The sequence below is a fragment of the Aythya ferina genome, assembly GCF_964211825.1.
Source record: "Aythya ferina genome assembly, chromosome: 3".
Lineage (NCBI taxonomy): Eukaryota > Metazoa > Chordata > Aves > Anseriformes > Anatidae > Aythya > Aythya ferina.
In genome coordinates, this window is record NC_140298.1 from 106,946,319 (window position 1) to 106,966,541 (window position 20,223).

Genomic DNA, 20,223 nt, shown 5'->3' on the forward strand with positions numbered 1-20,223 from the left:
ACCACTAAAATGTATCAAAACATTTTCCCTTGGAGCCCTTTGACCTTATTAACAGACAGTTTTAGCATTAACTTATGATCACTTTGATGAAAACTCTGAGAACAGAAGTCTATATTTGTTTGGAAGCATCATTTTAGTGAACAACCCATCAAAAAGTAAAATATCTGCAAAAAAAGGCATAGATCGAAGTCAGAAGTTGAACCCAGAGAACATTTATCTATCTTCAAAGTTCATATTAATATTGAAACATTCTACCACCTAGCGGTGGAAGCTCATATAGCAGTCATCTGCCATTTGACTGTATTCCAAAAAAAAAATATATATATATATATATATTTTTTTTCATTGATGCATCTCACTAACAAAAACATCTGCTATACCTACATACAAACAGTAATTTATTTAACATTACTGTACGAAAACATCTTAACCAGTTTTAGCTACCCAGACAACTGAGTAATATCTAGAATAGAAGTGAAGAAGCCCTCTGTATTTTTTATGACTGGACACAAAATTTAAATAAATCTCTTCATAACACACTCCTCAGAATGGGTATTGATTTAATGGATACATACAATATGACCTGAGTATTTCTAGTGGACTAAAACTAATTACTGGGGAAAAGTGACCTTACAAAAGAGAAAGAAATCACAGATTAAATGTCATACACTTAATAATCCATTCGTTTTTCTTCTGCACATATTTTGTTTCCCTTCTCCCCTGTGTTTCCCTACTGCAACTTTCCCATGCTTCCCACCACTTTATCACTGAAGCTTGACACGCTGCCACTGATCAAGGAGTGTAAGAACTGTCCCCAGCTTGTACAAAAGCCATCTTTTAATCACGTAGTTCTTCTGAAGAACAGCAGTTAAAAAGTAAGGAAGAAAGACGTTTCCAAACATCTTACAGCACATAAATACAAAATCTATATAAATAAATAAATCTTTTGACTAAGACGCTGAGACATGGCACACCACATCGAACTCCTCCTAACAGCTTTAAGTTTTAGGAGGAGAGACTCGATCTACCCTATTGTGCATGATGCCATAGCCATTCTAGATGACCATGAATAAACACGTCTGGATACTCACATCTGAGCACACAGTCTAGCATCAGTGAACACAAAATTACATCTGACATCTCTGAAAGATATTGGCAAAAATCAGTGTTACACAGATAATTATGCATGAAGTGATAAAAAAAAATCACTGGAAGCAATTTTCATCTCTCTCTCTTTCACAACTTGACTATTATTAATTTATTTAAAAAAAAAAAAAAAAGCAATCAGTAAACACAAACTTCATGAGATCACCACAGCACAGTTGTCAACACCTCATAACCAAAAGACAGCAGGCATAGTCCTCTAGGAGATTAATTTTTCTGTAGTCTTGTCCATCCATAGGCATTTACATTCTTCTGTAAGTTCAAACTTCCATTGTAACACGTTAAAAATTTCAACTGCAGTAGTAACTAAAATTCAATTACAATCGACGGCACTGTGCTAGAGTTGACTCGGTGACGAACAGTAGCACAAAGACCAAGAGAAGAGTTGTCAATAGCGGTGACAACAGTAACGCCAAAACTGCCTGAACTAGCTCTCAAAACTCCATCAAGATAAATCTTTTCAAAGAAATTTTGGAAAAAACTGTCATATAGAGTGCAACATATTTATAATTCAGAAGTATCTTTTAGGATAAATGAAACTCAATGACAACTGGAATGAAGATGTCATATCAGTTTAGACATACACAAAACACGAAGCCTCAAGACAAAAAGCCTTCTCCCAGGACTGCAGAGAAATTCATCATGGCAGCACGTACTTAAAATTTTAAAAAGCTTTTCAGAGAGCAAAATGCAACAGCGGGGGCAGAAACTATTATGATGAATAACACAACTGGTATCAAAAGAAAATGAAAGGTACTCCTGAGAGCCTCAGCAAAGATCCAGCCTTGTTTACCAATTATTTTTTCAGCACTAGACAGGAGATGACTCCAAAATAACACAAGTTGACAGGTAGCCTGGGAATAGCAACAAGAGGAATTTTTTGTTTTGTTTTGTTTTGTTTTTTAAAGTTAGTCTCAGTCTGAAGAAAATACTGTGCCAACAATTCCCCCAACATCCACCCTCCCCAAAATGAGAAGATATTTTTTCCTAGACAAATATTTGTGTTCTTAAATAACACAATACCAGCTGTAGGATTATGTGACTCCATATGGGCCACAAAGTAATGTTAATTTAATAAATGATGCTTACTAGTAACTCTCTGGAAGGGGAAGTTTTATCTACCGTGCTGATATTGACATAAGGATCAATGCAAAATCCTTTAGTACTTAATACTGTTAAGATCTGTGTTAATTTTTATTCTTGCAGATGCTTTCTGCATACAGCATAGCAAGCGTGCAGCAGTTTCTGGGCTCCATTTCTAAACACCCCCCCCCAATCTTCTACGTACTTATGGGATCACCAGACAACTCCTGGGAAATCTTTAAAGAACTTCATAAGTGGCTCTTTCCAGTGATGTCAGGCACCATAAGGGGCCTCACTTTTAGCAAACTCTAGCAGCTTTCAACGAGTTCTAACATCTGCTCCTGATCAAAGGGTGCTTTGAACTTTTGTTCCAGCTGTCTCCTGACTAAGGAGGGTCAGGAACCTTTTCAGTAAGTGCTAGAAAAAGGCCTGTGTATGCACCACAACTAGCAAACAGCCAACAGATGCTGCAGTGACTTGTGAAGCAGTTTGTGTAAAAGAGGGGCCAGAAACTCCTTGTACATGTTTTCAGCAACTGTGGTGATGAAGCCCAGGGCACAGTCCCAGCATCCACCTTGCCTCAGACCATGCTCCCTCAGGGGGATGCAGACAGGCCTGTAGGTCTCAGACAGAGGCCTCTTCCAGAGGTTGGGGCATGGACAGCAGGTGATCCTTGCCTCAGAAGGTGTGTGCTTGGTGATGGTCTGTCTCAGCAGGCAAAAGGTGCTGCAGAAAGAAGGCAGCAGGCTGCTACAGCATCAGAGATGACCAGAAAAGACGACTGGCTGGATCCTCTGAGACTCTGCTTTGAGGATACAGGAGTATCCCCAACTCCCAGACGTACTTAAGTGGGGGGAGGCATACCCTGTGTTTATCAGACTGGGAAACGGAGACTTCCCCTAACGGAAGAGGCTAGAAAGCTAGCAACTTCTGGCACCAACAGAGGATCCTGCTTCACCTAAAGATCTGCAGCTGCAGATTAGGTTCAGCAACCTTGCAGCAGATGAGGGACTGGGAGTACCTCACAGCTCCAAGCCCAGCTGGAGGCCAGTCACTACTGGTGTACCCCAGAGGTTCATACTGGGGCCAATACCATTTAACAGCCTCATTAATGAGATGAACCGTGAGGCAAAGTTTGCAGATGATACAAAACTGAGTAAGGGATTGATGAAATGGAAGATTGTGCTGTCATTCAGAAGGACCACAACAGGCTGGAGAGATGGACCAGTAAGAACCTCACAAAGTTCAACAACAGAAAGCACAGAAGGGAAGTAATAACCACATACACACCAGTATAAACTGGATGTCATCCTTACAGTCTTCTCAGCACAGGTGAATCATCTGGATTGCTGCATCCAGCTCTGGGCCCTCCAGTATAGGAAACTGAAACATAATAGTGGAGCAAATCCAGCAAAGGGCCATGAAGATGAAGGTCTTGGAGCACCGCCATACTATGAAAGACAGAATGCTAGGACTGCTCAGCCTGATGAAGAGAAGTCTGAGGGTAGATCCTATGAATATGTATAGATATCTTGAGGAGAAGTAGTGTGGGAAGCATGGCTCCAAGCAAACTGCTCTGGTTGACCCTGCTGGAAGGGCAATGGGCTAGATGGTTTCTAGAGGTTCCTTTCAGTCTCAAAAAGCTGGCTGCCCCTGCAGTATCTCAATTATATTCTGTTTTCAAGGGTTCTATAAAGTTGGGCTAAAGATAATTAGTATACTACTGGTCTCAAGGACAGCAAGCTCAATTAAGGTATCCAAAAATAAACCTTGAGACTTCTACACAGTTTTTCACACATCAATTCTGGTACGATAACAAGATTTCAAGTGAATCTAAAACCTTCATCTCCCAAAGCCACCACACATTTTAGGCTCTAACATCAGACTCCTTCTGAAGCAACTGCAGATAACCCTGAAATAAGGCATTCAGCTCCAGATTAAAGTACACAAAATAAGTGAGGTGTTGAAACTTCCATTAGAGCCTACAGAGAGCTCACACTGAAGCAAACATTTAAGTTTTATCAACTGAAGTTGATAAATTCCATCACAGATGAAAGTTGGAATGCATGGAAACACAAGCACTTGAGCTTCTAAATTAAGATTTTTTTCCAACAGCAGTAAAACTCAAGATTATACTTTTTCCCCAAAGCTACCAATTCATGTTTTCCTACAGATTCAGATACATTCCCTACTGAAAGATTTTCTTTGCAATTATCATATGCTTACATCTTTTTTTTAAAACAAGTTAGATACATTAAGTTCTTGATTGCTATTTTATTGCAGTTTAGTAGGTAACTGGCAAATACATAGCAATAGTGTGGTAAGTCAAGGCCTACAAGCTATATAGTGCAGTTTTACAGATCTGAAACTAAATGAAATGCAAAAAAAAAAAAAGCCACAGTTGAACTTAAATAATCAAGTTCACGCTACTGAAAATGGAAACTTCGAAGGATTCATATGTATCTAAAATTTTCTTCAACACACAATTTAAGACAACCGCCTCCCTCCAACTCCTGTTTTTCAGACAAAACAACAGCTTAATTTCAACAAGTGATTCTGCTCATCAATTTCTAATGTCATGTTTCTAATGTAATTTCTAATGTAATGTTTCTAATGTCAGTTCTTTAAAGTATCAATTTTCAACTTTATTAAGCAAGTCAACTAATTACATCTACCGGGAGATACTACAATCACAGTGATACTACAATCACTATGTGATTTTTATTTTTATGGGTCATAATATTTCCTGCTAAAAACAAGTAATTGCTGAATGTGCACATACATTACAGAAACTTATTGCTTTAGCAGCAGATATGACCACATATTTTCACATCAGGAAGGGGCATTTCCCATGATAGAAAATTTAGAATATTGGCAAAAGAATACGTTGACCATAAGCTTCCACAAATTAATTTTAATTACTAATATTCTGAATAAACTGTTACAAGCACAAAAGAACAGGAGACAATGATGCTCTTACTTCATACTAGTAAGATTTTAAAATGTAAACCTGCAATCATAAAGGAATAGTGGGAAAACAAAAAGTATTAGTTGGAGGGAAAATGAAAGAACTAACACAAAACTTCCAGTCTTTTTTTTCCTCCCTACTATATACATGTACTTTTCTGGCAAGAAGTTGTCATTAGCACACACAAAGCAACGTCCAGACTACCTCAGCTGATTTTCTATTTCAGCTATTTACTTGTTGAAGGGCTCATCTGTTTTAACAGTTTAACTGTTCTGATATCATTTGCCCAGACACACACAAAATCAAATGCAAGCACATCCACATATAAAAACAATCAGAATAATTATTTGACCCTAGTTTGAATATTAACAACTATTCTTTGCAACTGCACTGTTAGAATCAATATACTTCCTAATATTAGGAACAGAAAAGACAGATTTGGAAGCAAGTTTCAAGAACCCTGGTGTGATCAAAGGAAAGAATTAATTGTTTCTGCTGCCTGGTCAGAGTGTTATCAAAGCTCTGTCATCCAGACTTCCTATTTCAAAACTCTAGATTTAGTATACTGAGTTACTAAATTACTAATTGTAATAGTAATAGGGGAATTACTGATTAAATATTAAGCAGTTAGAAAGAGGAAACCATTACTTTCAGAGTTTAATTTTCAGTATAAGTTAGGAGAACATTAGTTCTCATCAACAACCAGTTTTCCCTTAAGACAGCTATCTCACTTAATATTGAAGGATGAGAACAAGTTTCTAACAGAGTTTCTTCTAGTATTCTAGATCCAAACCGAATTTTAGTTTAAATCAATGTAGTGAAGTGTGCTGACAAATTTAATCCTAGTAGCTGTAATAGTAGCTATAATATCTAGAAAGGGAGTTCTCACAATTTAAAAGAAATCAAAGAGTAAGTTGCCAAGTTTATCTTGCCATATAATCAGTAGATACAAAAATGGGAGATACATTTTCAACAGAAGGAATTGGCTAACCAGGACCTATTCCAACCACATCTGCTGCAAGACCAGGTAGCCAGTCAGTCGACCTTTCAAATCTGGTATCTGTGCCCAACATGTTACTACTTAAGGAAAAAGCAACACAAGACAACTCCAAATATGAAACCCTGGCAGTTCCAGTCAGAACAGTAGGGAAAAGTGAACCAGACAAGTCCACAAATCAAATCCAGAGAGAAGAAAAAAAGCAGCAAACTATAACCAGCCCTTAAACACAACAAATTCAAAAACGTCTTTTGAAGCTATTTCTGACGTTCTAAAAAAGCTGCTAATGCAACATACTCAGACAGTAAACGATGCAAAAAGCAAACAAGCAAACAATTTTCTGTATTTATCAAACACAGCACTTAAAGGTAAGAGTTGCATTTGATAAATAAAAATCATGTGTTATTGAAGAATCAAAAATATACAGATAAACTGACCCAGGCTGCCAAGACAAATACCTCTGACGTGTTCCCATGTGTTTTCTCTATACCTACAGTTTCACTGAAGAAGCACAGAACAAGCCTTTCTGAAAGAGTGCTTAAGGTACTCTCCAGCACACTTGCTAAGAATACATCTTCAAAAAAAAAAAAAAAAAAAAAATTACTGAAATTAAGGTATACTACATGACTAAATGCCCATGACCATCACATCTCCCTCTCATCTGTATCAGTATTAACTGCAAATAAACAGAAAATAAATGTTTATTTCAAATAAATTAAGATAAAGTCCTGTGTTTGTTACAAAGGAAAGTTAGTCATCTCAAGTTAATGCACTTGATAGGACAAGAAAAAAAAAACGCTTCTCTTAAAGAACTTAAAGAAACTTAAAGAACTCTTAAAGAAAAATTAGTCAAATAGCCAACAAGTACCATAGCTTGAGGCAAAAAAAATAATAATAATCCAACTTAAGAAAAACAGCAACTCTAATAAGTTATGCAAAAAGAAAAGCTTTCTTTAATTTCATTTCTAGAGGCAATAAAATCTATTTAGACCTTAATCCTAGTGAAGACTCTTTAATACTAAAGACATGATACCCTATTCACAGGATATACATGTCTATAAGGAACTCTTCTGGAATTCACAGGTGTGCTAGCTGTTATTTGTTCTAGTGTTTGAGTGTACCAATTGTCTCATTCAAGAAGCCGAATTTCCCTCAGTATCTTTACTCATTATTAGTAAAGCAACACCACCAACTAGGCCTTCTTTCACAGATACAGCCATATGTGACTTGTTTTTGCTAATTTATTAAATACCAAGATTAAAATAAGTACACCCTCCCCTCCTTTTTAAACATGTTCAACACACTTCATGGTTTATTTTACCACTTCTGTTCATCATTTCAATATTATTGGCAGGTAGTAAACAAAACACTTACCTGTGACCAGGATGGTAAATGACAGTAGTTATTCCATGTGCATAATGGCTACTAAAGCTGAAACTGTGACTTTCTTGGAAGCTTTGATTTGTTCCAACACTAAGTATGGGTATAAAAAAACAAATAAATTAGATTTATTTTCTTTAAAGAGTGGAAAAGATTTCCTTTAAAGTTCATGTTAGTTTCTCAAAGTAAGACAAAAATTTGTGCTTACCTTACAAGATAACTTCTCAGCTCTCCACGATAATTAACAACAAGTAATTCAGCTGACCACTGGGCACTTGCTTTGTATTCTAGAAAGATTAATCCAGCAACAGCATAACTCAGATCTCCCGGGAAACTTGCTGTCTTTACTCAAGAATGCAGACATTGAGAGAGAAAGGCAGGGAAAAAAAGAAAAAAAAAGAATACCTTGATTACTTTTAAGAAATTCCATTTATTATTCTTATGAAAATGCTTTAAAAAACTGAAGTTTCATAGTTTATAATAGTAACAAAATATACTCCTTTGATCTTGATCTTAAAGAAAACCTATTAATTAAAAGTCCACAAAGACAATATGCTAAGGAAATAGACTTGAAACCCCTCACAAATTAGCTGAATACAACCTTTGTATACAGAAAACAGAACATGCAATTGCAGTTTGCCTGGCACAACATGTTCTCATACCTACCAATGAAAAAAATCTCATATTGCTCAGTTAGCAATATTTCCTTGATTTATACCAAAATCTGCCCATGAACTGCAGATTTCTAATCTACTACTACAAACAATAACCATTTGCACACACACCAAGTAGAAGATACTTCCACATTCTGATGTACCTGCTCATCTACCACAATTCTGACCAAGACAAGATGAAGACACTGACTAGATATAACAGCACAAAGGATATGCTTTGCATATGGTACAAATGACTTGAACTTAGTTAACTTTAATATAACCATCGTATGATAAACCCTTGATACCCATGCATGGTATACATATTGTAAGCCTTAATACCAAAGTTTGCCATGATTAAAAAAAATACGTAATTACCCTTTATCCTTACAAAAAAAAAGAGTATTTGTCCAAATTGAATCAAAAACAGCACTTACCGGTGAAATGACCAAAAGCTCACTACCCATTAGGTCAAAAACTCTCACAGTTCCAGTGCTCTCAGCATAAGCAAGTAACGTACAGTCATGGCTCCACGCCACTCGTCTCCACTGCGGGTTAAAATCTTTTGGCACTACAGAAAAGGAAAACATTCTTTAGAAAAAAAGTGTCTTTCACCCGTCAGTGGCCACAGTGAGTTACAACAAATGTTGGACCATCTGATGACCTCCAACACATACAGTGTTTAAAAAACAGCACATAAGAATTTAAGTGAGCTTTAAACTGATTTGTACAGAGTAACTTTCATGGTTTGGAACCTCTACTTCTACAGATAGTCAATGCCCAACAGACTATCATTCATCTACTTACTTTTGAAAATAGTATTTGCCACGTCAAGAGGTAGAGATAAGGATAAAAAGAGAACTATAATCCCTTAAACAAAATCTAAAAAAAGACATCTGCATCAACAATTGCATAATTCCTGTCATCATTATAAACTTACCTTCTAAAAAGAAAACAAAAATGAACATGAAAAAGAAAGGCTCCAACACCCACTATGCCTTCAAAATCCATTCATTTCACTATCAGTTCATTTCAGATTCCGTATGTTAATCAATGTGAAAAGAATCAGTGGGGGGAAAAATGGAGCTAATCACATAGCAAAAATATTAAGACTACTCACAATACTTTGAAGAAGTTAATAAACCAGTACCAGCACTTAGCAACACATGAATAAATAACAACAACCACATCAACTGCATAAACTTTATAAAGGTTGCCATATTACCTTGGCATTTTCCAACTATGGATCCAAAGTCATCTTTTGCAGACCTGCAGAGTAAGATACATGGATTTAGACTACACACACACATTCACTTATTCAATTTTCCAGAATAAACTAAGAGCTATAAAAATACTTTAAGCGCACAATCCAAAAGCCTGAATGTATTTGACTACTTGTTCAAAAAGACAGATATCAGCCTTCACCCTTAGGCATCTCGTCTCGGTAACAATAGCATTTTAGAAACCCTCCATATAACCCATGAAAAATAATATCCCCTATTTAGCAGTAATGTTGTTCAAAATTCATGCTGAAGTGCTGAAATGCTGTGTAAGTTTTTTTTTCCTTAAACTAGTCAGTATTCTCTAAGTTACAATTTAGAAACAATGTAAGAATATAGTTACATTAATACAGTTGAAACACAAGATTTATTCTATAGTTTATAAGCTGACATTTATGGTGTTCGCATCACTTGTGATTGAACAATTTTCATACACTTGCTTCTTTTACATATAAATGGAAGGTCTGACCTTCTAGCAAATGGATTTTTGTGAAGCAAGTAAACATACTCAATCAAGATCTGTTCTACTGCTAAATGTGTTCTTGAACTGGCAAAGGAAAGCTTGTTGTTAGAGAACAGAAGGAAAAATGAAAATGCGAGTCTTTATGGCAATTCATATCACTTGTAAAATAAGGTGAAGTACTATACATGCCAGCTATTCTACAGAGAAGTGTAATACTAGCTCCTTGTCTCACTTCTTCTCACTTTAAGGGGGAATGGAAAGGCAAAGGTTAGAAAGACCGTGAATTGGAGTTTAGTAGTTTGAACGACCTTGCTTTTCTTTCACATCTTAAAAAAAATGGAAAAAAAACACACACATAAACACATCCAACATGGAGGGAAATACAGGTAAGTATTTATATACATTTATCCATAGCATTTATAATTGTTGTTTGGGTATGAATTGTTTTTAAAATTGTGAGTGGGAAAGACCTAAGAAGAAATAGAAGGTTTTTGCTTTCTAAGTGATAACACATTTTAAGATTATCCCATAGATTAATTTCAGAATATATCTAGCATTTTCAAATAATAAAAAAGCATTTAAAACTATGGTTAACAAGTCACTAAAAACACTCTCTCATAACTCTACAACTGTGGTTATGAACCAACACATAATCATAAGTTACCTGATTTCTATACATTGGTCTTGCACAACTGCCAACAGTTTACCATTGCTGAAAAAGTAAAACAAAGGCATTCAGTTCTTCATCCAGTCCTTTCAGAATATGGATCAGAGCTCCATGCACTTTTCTGCATGGTTAAATATAAATGTCCCAATTTGTTATGAAAGATAAAATATCAATTTTTATACAAAAAAAGTGTTAATAGAAGTTTTAATAGAAGTCCCCTCATGTCACCAAAACATATCTGTCACATTCTTTAACAGCAGCACTAAGAAAACAGAAGCAGTGTCTAAAAATCGTACTGCTGGGGAAGTCAAAATCAGATGTTGTTTATGGATAGGTTTATACCAGCAAGACTATGTATCACTTTATCTGGAATACAGAGCCATCATACTTCAGTAAGTCAGGTCATCTCCTTAGCAGCAGGCCTCCCATCTTTGTACTTAACATACAACATTGCAGCTGGCATGTCACACATCAAAAGGATCGCCACTACCCTCACAGAATCACCATCTCTTTCTTTACAGAACTCTTGATAAGCCACTGATCATATTTAGTGATATGAAAAGTAGTATGGAATATTTTAGTTTATTGTTTCTGTACATGTTTATGCTTACTTTTGAAAGCCAGTGGTTTCAATGATGCTGCTAAAATTACTTTGGAACAGCTGTCTCTAGCCTTGGAATTCTTATTTCTTCCCTCAAAAAACAAGAGTAGACAGCATGAGGGTATACATCACTTTCCACAAATTTTAAAATAAACAATTTATACTACATATCCTGTAAGTTACAGGTCTTTAGCTGATCAAACTCAAGTTCTGAATACAATCCCAGCAGAAGGATTAAACTGCAAGCTACTTTTGCTAAAATGCTAAAAGTACATACAGACATGCATGAAAGATGCCTTAAAAGGGAAATGCTGTGGAAGCCCCTGAAGACTGACCTTTCTTTCCCAAAGCTACCTCTGAATGCCTCCTGTAGTTCTCTTGACCAAGAAGAGTAACATTACTTTAGCACATTATTAATTCAACATTGCTATCAGTGTGGGCAGGGCAGAGAGTATTAATACACTCGCTATTACCAGATACTGAAAGCATATAAATACATAAGCTGGTTACCTTGCAAGTACTAGCTGCCAGTTTATCTGCTTATTAACTAGACGAACCAGTCCATTTGGCAGAGAAAACTTTGCAGGGCTGAAAAAAAAAAAATATATATATATTAGCCCAAATCAGAACATACACCTATCAGTACCTGAGATATACACGCCAGGTGACTTAGCTTTAAGACAGCCAATCACCTGGGAAGTTTTAGCAACTAAATGTGAATCAGTAATGCACCCTGCTAATAGCAAAGGTTAAAAGCATCCTCATTTGAATTAACAGAATCATAGCCACATTTTAAGGGAACTGATTATTTACTCATCATTCTTCAGACTCTGGTCAGCAGTCAGTTTGGGGTACCCTACTGCAAGGACACCAATATACCAGTGTGCTACCAAGATGGTCCAAGGACTGGAGCACTTGCCCTACAAGGACAGGGTGAGGGAAGTGTAGCCTGGAGAAGTGAAGGCTTCAGACAAAGCTAACCAAAGCCCTCTGGAACCTACAAGGTTCCAAGGAGAGCCACTGAGGTGCATGGCAGGAGCACAAGAAATGATGATGAGTTTAAAACAGAGGAGATTCCAAGCTGACATAAGGAAAAGGATTCTTCACCATAAATACAGATGTGCTCTGGAAGAAGTTGTCCAGAAGCTCTGGGATCTCCATCCTTAAACATTTTCAATACCTAGCTGGACCGTAAGGAACCTGGTCTGAGTTTGATATTCATCTGTGTTGTTTTTTTTTCTCCTTTCTTCCTGAACATATTTTATAAATATATGAAAATGGCAGCTAGAATCAATTTTAAATGCTAGAAAACAGACCGTCAGTATGACTACCAGTATATAGAAAATTAAGTAAGTTCATTCTGTTTGCAACTGAATCCTTAAAACCAGGCTTGTATGATGGCATGGAGCCCATAAACACACACAAAAGAGGCACAAAATAAAGTAGAACACCAGAAATTCGAATTCATTGGAACAGGCTGCCCAGGGAAGTGGTGGAGTCACCATCCCTGGAAGTCTTCAAAAGACGTTTAGATGTAGAGCTTAGGGAAATGGTTTAGTGGGGACTGTTAGCGTTAGGGCAGAGGTTGGACTTGATGATCTTGAGGTCTCTTCCAACCTAGAAATTCTGTGATTCTGTGAAATAGGGAAAACAGCAACGACTGCTGGCCTAAACTAGAGTACTGTTTCACCGTGAGCAACACCATAGTCCATTTTCATACCCTAAAAATAACAGAATACCTCTAAAAAGGGAGAACTGATATCTTCAAACACGCAAAGGGCATCAACAGAGTGGTATAATCATAGAGATGACATTCTCCAGGAACACAGTATTTATCCAGTATGTTTCAGGGATCATTTTTCTGAATCACAATTACTTACACAGCATTTTATACAACAGCTTGAATTGTTAAAAAAAATAATAATAGTACAAATTATAACCTCAACAGAAGCAAACCCTGCCATGCCATCATACCTGTCGTTGAGGCTTAAAAGAAAACAGCTTCACTTGCAGTATCTCAACTGGGAGTGGAGAGGAAAAACAAATGTTTTGAGAAATAGGATGTTCCAACTGCTCGTTTACTTAGTCTTCTTATAAAACCAAAAAGTTAAACTAGCATACACTACTTATTTTTTCTAGATAGGCTTCAGCTGCAACTCAAGTGGTTTCAGCCTCAGTTGATGAAAAGACAGTGTTCTAAGCAGTGTTCAGTTTTACTGTCATTAACAATAACTTTATATCAAAAAAAGGTATCAAAATATTACCAAATAAAAAGATTAAACATTATTTTCAAACCTACCTGTACCAGATATATCGAAGCAGAAACAATGCAGGACCTACAAAAATTAATAAGCAAGCAAAAATTAAATCTCTAGCTATTTTAAAACACTCTTCAGCTATACATAGAATTCAGCTTTACATAGAATTTTAGAAGTTCTCACAAAACAAAATGTTGCACAGGGAAAAAGCCTCTACACTTGGTCAATGAATCCTTATATTAAAGTAAATGCAAATGTCAAATCTAAAAAAAAAATCAGAGATGAGTATTGATTTTTTCTAAGAGAAATGCCTAAGGAAAGCACAAATCAGCTAATGCATAAACCAAGAGCTGAATTGGCAATGATCATAATACCATAAAGCTTCCTCAGAGAATTGTCGAAATAGCAAATAGCCCAATTGTAAGAACTGATACACAGAAAAACACATTTTGCAAAATACAACAGGACTTCCAAACTTTTTAGATGTTTTATTATTTTGTCCCAATGACCTAAAAGAGGCAAGAGAGCCCACAAAAATGAAATACAAATAACACAGTAATAGGGATAATCAGAAAGCATCTTTCCAAAAAACACATCTTCTGCTCTATTTCCATTACACTAGCCACCCTAAAGAGCAGAAACTGTAAATTTTACAAACAATCTACACATGATTCTTATGAGTCCTGAGCATAAAAACAAGTCATATTTACCTGTAATTGCTCTAGTGATGATAAACGATGCACCATGTTTTCTGTTGCCTCTTGGCTGCAATTACAACAATAACGGTCAAACACTATGATACACATTTTAACTTAAGTATAGCATCCATACTGTATCCAATCAGCATTCACTGATTGAATGTAAGCTGCTTGCTACCCAGAAGTTCCTTACATATTTTCAATTACTTGCTACTTTATTTAGTGAGTTATTTAGCCACATAAGCTAAAGCAGGCTATAGTACCAAGTAAATTCAGCAAGTGCCAACCTGTAATAAACAAAATTTACTACAAATTATCTATCGATTCAACTTTGCTTTCGTCTATGGGAAGTAAAAAAAAAAAAAAAAAAAAAAAAAAAAAAAAAAAAAGAGAGAGAGAAGACAACATTGCCTCCTGTAAGGTATTACAAATCATTCTTTCTATGCCAAATGAATACCAGATTGAACTGTAATCCCCAGAAAAAGGTCAAAGCAATTGGTGTTCAACATACTATCCCAATATATAACCTACCAGGGGAGGTGCCCCGCTAGACCTTCTCTTCACAAACAGAGAAGGACTGGTGGAGGACGTGATCGTCGGGAGCTGTCTCGGGCAGAGTGACCACGCAATGGTGGAGTTCACTATTCTTGGCGAGGCCAGGAAGGGGACCAGTAAAACCGCTGTATTGGACTTTCGGAGGGCTGACTTTGAGCTGCTCAGGACACTAGTTGGTGGAGTCCCTTGGGAGGCGGTTCTGAAGGGCAGAGGGGTCCAGGAAGGCTGGGCGCTCTTCAAGAGGGAAGTCTTAATGGCGCAGGAATGGTCTGTCCCCACGTGCCCAAAGACGAGCAGGCGGGGAAGAAGACCGGCCTGGCTCAACAGAGAATTGTGGCTTGATCTTAGGAGGAAAAAGAGGGTTTATAAGCTTTGGAAAAGTGGGCAGGCCACTAAGGAGGACTTTAAAGAAGTAGCGAGGCTGTGCAGGGACAAAATTAGGAAGGCCAAAGCTCATCTGGAGCTCAATCTGGCTACTGCCGTTAAAGATAACAAAAAACGTTTCTATAAATACATCAACACAAAAAGGAGGACTAAGGAGAATCTCCATCCTTTACTGGAGGCGGGGGGGAAACTTAGTTACAAGAGATGAGGAAAAGGCGGAGGTGCTCAATGCCTTCTTTGCCTCAGTCTTTAGCGGCAATACCGGATGTTCTCTGGATACTCAGTACCCTGAGCTGGTGGAAGGGGATGGGGAGCAGGATGTGGCCCTCATTATCCATGAAGAACTCGTTGGTGACCTGCTACGGCACTTAGATGTGCACAAGTCGATGGGGCCGGATGGGATCCACCCAAGGGTACTGAGGGAACTGGCAGAGGAGCTGGCCAAGCCACTATCCATCATTTATCAGCAGTCCTGGCTATCGGGGGAGGTCCCAATCGACTGGCGGCTAGCAAACGTGACGCCCATCTACAAGAAGGGCCGGAGGGCAGACCCGGGAAACTACAGGCCTGTCAGTTTGACCTCAGTGCCAGGAAAGCTCATGGAGCAGATCCTCCTGAGAGCCATCATGCAGCACTTGCAGGGGAAGCAGGCGATCAGGCCCAGTCAGCATGGCTTTATGAAAGGCAGGTCATGCCTGACGAACCTGATCTCCTTCTATGACAGAGTGACACGCTGGGTGGATGAGGGAAAGGCTGTGGATGTGGTCTACCTTGACTTCAGCAAGGCTTTTGACACCGTCTCCCACAGCATTCTCCTCAAGAAACTGGCTGCTCTTGGCTTGGACTGGCGCACGCTTCGTTGGGTTAGAAACTGGCTGGATAGCCGGGCCCAAAGAGTCGTGGTGAATGGAGCCAAGTCCAGTTGGAGGCCAGTCACTAGTGGCGTTCCCCAGGGCTCGGTGCTGGGGCCGGTTCTCTTTAGTATCTTCATCGATGATCTGGACGAGGGCATCGAGTGCACCCTCAGTAAGTTCGCAGATGACACCAAGTTAGGTGCGTGTGTCGATCTGCTTGAGGGTAGGAAAGCTCTGCAGGAGGATCTGGATAGGCTGCACCGATGGGCTGAGGTCAACTGCATGAAGTTCAACAAGGCCAAGTGCCGGGTCCTGCACCTGGGGCGCAATAACCCCAAGAAGAGCTACAGGCTGGGAGAGGAATGGTTGGAGAGCTGCCAGGCAGAGAAGGACCTGGCAGTGATGGTGGATAGTTGGCTGGATATGAGCCAGCAGTGTGCTCAGGTGGCCAAGAAGGCCAACGGCATCCTGGCTTGTATCAGGAACAGTGTGACCAGCAGGGCTAGGGAGGTGATCGTCCCCCTGTACTCAGCTCTGGTGAGGCCGCACCTCGAGTACTGTGTTCAGTTTTGGGCCCCTCGCTACAAGAAGGACATCGAGGTGCTCAAGCGGGTGCAGAGAAGGGCGACGAAGCTGGTGAGGGGCCTGGAGAACAAGTCCTACGAGGAGCGGCTGAGGGAGCTGGGCTTGTTCAGCCTGGAGAAGAGGAGGCTCAGGGGCGACCTTATCGCTCTTTATAGGTACCTTAAGGGAGGCTGTAGCGAGGTGGGGGTTGGCCTGTTCTCCCACGTGCCTGGTGACAGGACGAGGGGGAATGGGCTTAAGTTGAGCCAGGGGAGTTTTAGGTTAGATGTTAGGAAGAACTTCTTCACTGAAAGGGTTGTGAGGCACTGGAACAGGCTGCCCAGGGAAGTGGTGGAGTCACCATCCCTGGAGGTCTTTAAAAGACGTTTAGATGTAGAGCTTAGGGAAATGGTTTAGTGGGGACTGTTAGCGTTAGGTCAGAGGTTGGACTCGATGACCTTGAGGTCTCTTCCAACCTAGAAAATTCTGTGATTCTGTGATAAAGACTGCTTATGAAAGTTCCAGAAAAACATATTTTTTAAAAAAAGAGACCACTGAAGGAAAACTTACGCCAATTTGTACTGGTTATCACAGCCATCCAATTGACTGCATCTACTCTACAGCCTTGTACAGCCTTTCCAGCACTCTTGCTCTACTTTCATATGGGGGAGGACCAAACTACTGCATAAATAAAAGCTCTCTTCAAACACAGAAAAATGAAACACAAAACATAGTATGTATATTCCTAGCTATAAAACAGGCAGAGTTTTTAGAAGCCTGCAAGAAGTTAGGAAAAAAAGATTACACAAAGAAGATAATAAACAAGGAAGACATCACGCACAAAATAAACTTTCCTACTCAAAATATTAGAGCATCACAAACTGAACACTAGAGTAGATAATGAATGAATTACCTCTTCCCTTCAATATATAATGCATAGAGCATATCATTAGCTAAGATACTCAGACCTCTTATTCCAAGTTACAGGGCAGCAAGCACTGAAGGACACACTAACATGAAAATTCGGGAGTGTTTGCATGTTTAAAAATATAAAAATAAATTTATAATTATAAAAATATATTTGGGCTCTAGAATTTAAAATACTAAAGTAAATACCAGCAGTTTTCTATGCAAAGTTTGCAATCCAGAAACAGTGTTTGAAATAATCAGGCCACTTTCTCACAGCATATGAGAAGTCAACACACATGTACTAATAGATACTGTCCAAAATTCAGGTTGATCAAACAGTAAATAACAATACATTAAAGTAAAAGAAGTGTGACAAATTATTTGTCACAACTATCATAGTACCTTGGGGTATTGCAATTGTTCCTAAGGAATTTAAAAACCAGGGCCTGATAAGGTTTTTTGATTAAGAAAAGCTTTTTTGAAAAACATTTCCAAATATTGCTTATACATATTGTATAATTAACTGTATAAAGTTCAACAAGGCCAAGTGCCAGGTCCTGCACCTGGGGAGCAATAACCCCAAGCAGAACTACAGAATGGGAGAGGAGTGGTTGGAAAACTGCCTGGCACAGAAGGACCTTGGAGTATTGGTTGATAGTCAGCTGAATATGAGCCAGCAGTGTGCTCAGCTGGCCAAGAAGGCCAACAGCATCCTGGCTTGTATAAGAAACAGTGTGGCCAGCAGGGCTAGGGAAGTGATCGTCCCCCTGTACTCGGCTCTGGTGAGGCCGCACCTCGAGTACTGTGTTCAGTTTTGGGCCCCTCGCTACAAGAAGGACATCGAGGTGCTCAAGCGGGTCCAGAGAAGGGCAACAAAGCTGGTGAGGGGCCTGGAGAACAAGTCCTACGAGGAGCGGCTGAGGGAGCTGGGCTTGTTCAGCCTGGAGTTTTCTCCAGGGGCGACCTTATCGCTCTCTACAGGTACCTCAAAGGAGGCTGTAGCGAGGTGGGGGTTGGTCTGTTCTCCCACGTGCCTGGTGACAGGACGAGGAGGAATGGGCTTAAGTTGAGCCAGGGGAGTTTTAGGTTGGATGTTAGGAAGAACTTCGTTACTGAAAGGGTTGTGAGGCATTGGAACGGGCTGCCCAGGGAAGTGGTGGAGTCACCATCCCTGGAGGTTTAGATGTAGAGCTTAGTGAGGTTTAGAGTGACTTAACTTAGTGAGTTAGAACTTAGAGGTTTAGTGGAGGACTTGTTAGTGTTAGGTCAGAGGTTGGACTCGATGATCTAGAGGTCTTTTCCAACCTAGAAATTCTGTGATTCTGTGATATTGCTATATATACATGTATATTACTATACTCTCCAAATTTTTTTTCCTCCCGAGTATTCTTAGTGCTCACTCCTGAGACTAAACTGCATTATTATTCCACACACCTTAACCCTTCACAAACCTGATTTACTCTTACTCTCTGAAGACTGGAATTTTACATTTTGCAGTAAGTCCAATCACCCCAGATACAATAACGGCTACCAGATCTGTAAATGCATTCCCCTGTCAAATGTATTTATTTTTTAATTCATTCCTGCCTGGGAGAACAAGTTTGCCTTTCCTAGAGAATTCCTGAAATAAAATCCAAGTAGCTTCCTTATTGACAAGGTATCTACTTCGGTTCAGATTTTGTTGTAAGCATGCTGAGTTTAAGGAAAAAAAATAAAGAATTTTAAAGAATGCCAAAACATACTTTTTTTTTCCCTCATTGTCACCAAAACACAGAATCAAGTGATATAGCCAAGAAGACAGACAGAACATGTTTACTGTAAAAAAGTCATCTACCTGTACTTCCATGGTTCAAATGATTCTTTGAGTCCTCTGCTGCAAGCTCCCCCACAGAACCACTGTCTCATTCAGTTTTCAGTGATGAATTACTCAATAATTCCTTTCATTCTTGTTAGGTATGTCTGGATTCCCAGGAAACATGTTATACACAATCATATCATCGCACTGATTACAGGTTGCTAAATTTCCATATCAGTCTCTTTGTGGGCATTGTCAGTTTCTTGCACTCATTCTTTACAAATGAGTGTTAATTTCCCCCAGAAAACTTCTCAGGAAATGCAATGCAGATAAATGAGAATAACAACAAGAACTAAAATTAAAACTAATTTGGGGTTCCAACTTACAAAAAAAAAAATCCATGCAAGATCTATTGCTGTATTAAACAGAACTTTACACTTTCATCACAAGATCAATCTTCCAGTGGGTGTAATTACAGTTAGAAGAGCTCAGAATTTCTGCAATCAAAAATGAATCACCCCAAAGGAGGTAACAGAAAAATAAAGCAAAATCAATAGAGAAAAGTTTGGTTTAAGGCCTTGCTTTGGATCCCAGATGACTGCATAGAAATAAATCTAATTTGATTTCCCAATGCAGCTTTCAACTTCCTTTCCCTTTCTACTTTCCTTCACTCATTCCTAACCAAACAGTTCTACAAGAAATACAGCAGGGATCTTTTTGTGACTTTTTTCTGAGCGACATGAATAAGCCTTGATTAAAGAAACAAACGTTATGAAGTCCAAGTCACAATCACCTAAAGAATGACATGTTACTCCATAAGACTGTAACATCACAAAAAAAAGTTTGTTCCCTCATATAAGTATGTATGTGGAAGATTGTAACTTGCTATGAGGAAATACAGTCAATACCTGCAATGTTTTTATATCTCCTCTGTTCAGAGGTTCCCATTA

At 38.7% G+C, this 20,223-nt stretch overlaps 1 protein-coding gene across 1 annotated transcript in view; it reads right to left on the bottom strand.

Annotated features, from left to right (window-relative positions):
* NBAS (NBAS subunit of NRZ tethering complex) overlaps positions 1-20,223 on the bottom strand; it is a gene marked incomplete at its 5' end in the record, with an annotated part of 197,389 nt that overhangs the window by 175,311 nt on the left and 1,855 nt on the right. Inside the window, 8 exons of the mRNA XM_084513261.1 lie at positions 7,587-7,685; positions 7,801-7,934; positions 8,683-8,816; positions 9,471-9,514; positions 10,653-10,700; positions 11,767-11,844; positions 13,556-13,592; positions 14,225-14,279. Coding sequence (XP_084369387.1) covers positions 7,587-7,685; positions 7,801-7,934; positions 8,683-8,816; positions 9,471-9,514; positions 10,653-10,700; positions 11,767-11,844; positions 13,556-13,592; positions 14,225-14,279 — 629 coding nt within the window. The remainder of the gene's footprint in view (positions 1-7,586; positions 7,686-7,800; positions 7,935-8,682; positions 8,817-9,470; positions 9,515-10,652; positions 10,701-11,766; positions 11,845-13,555; positions 13,593-14,224; positions 14,280-20,223) is intronic.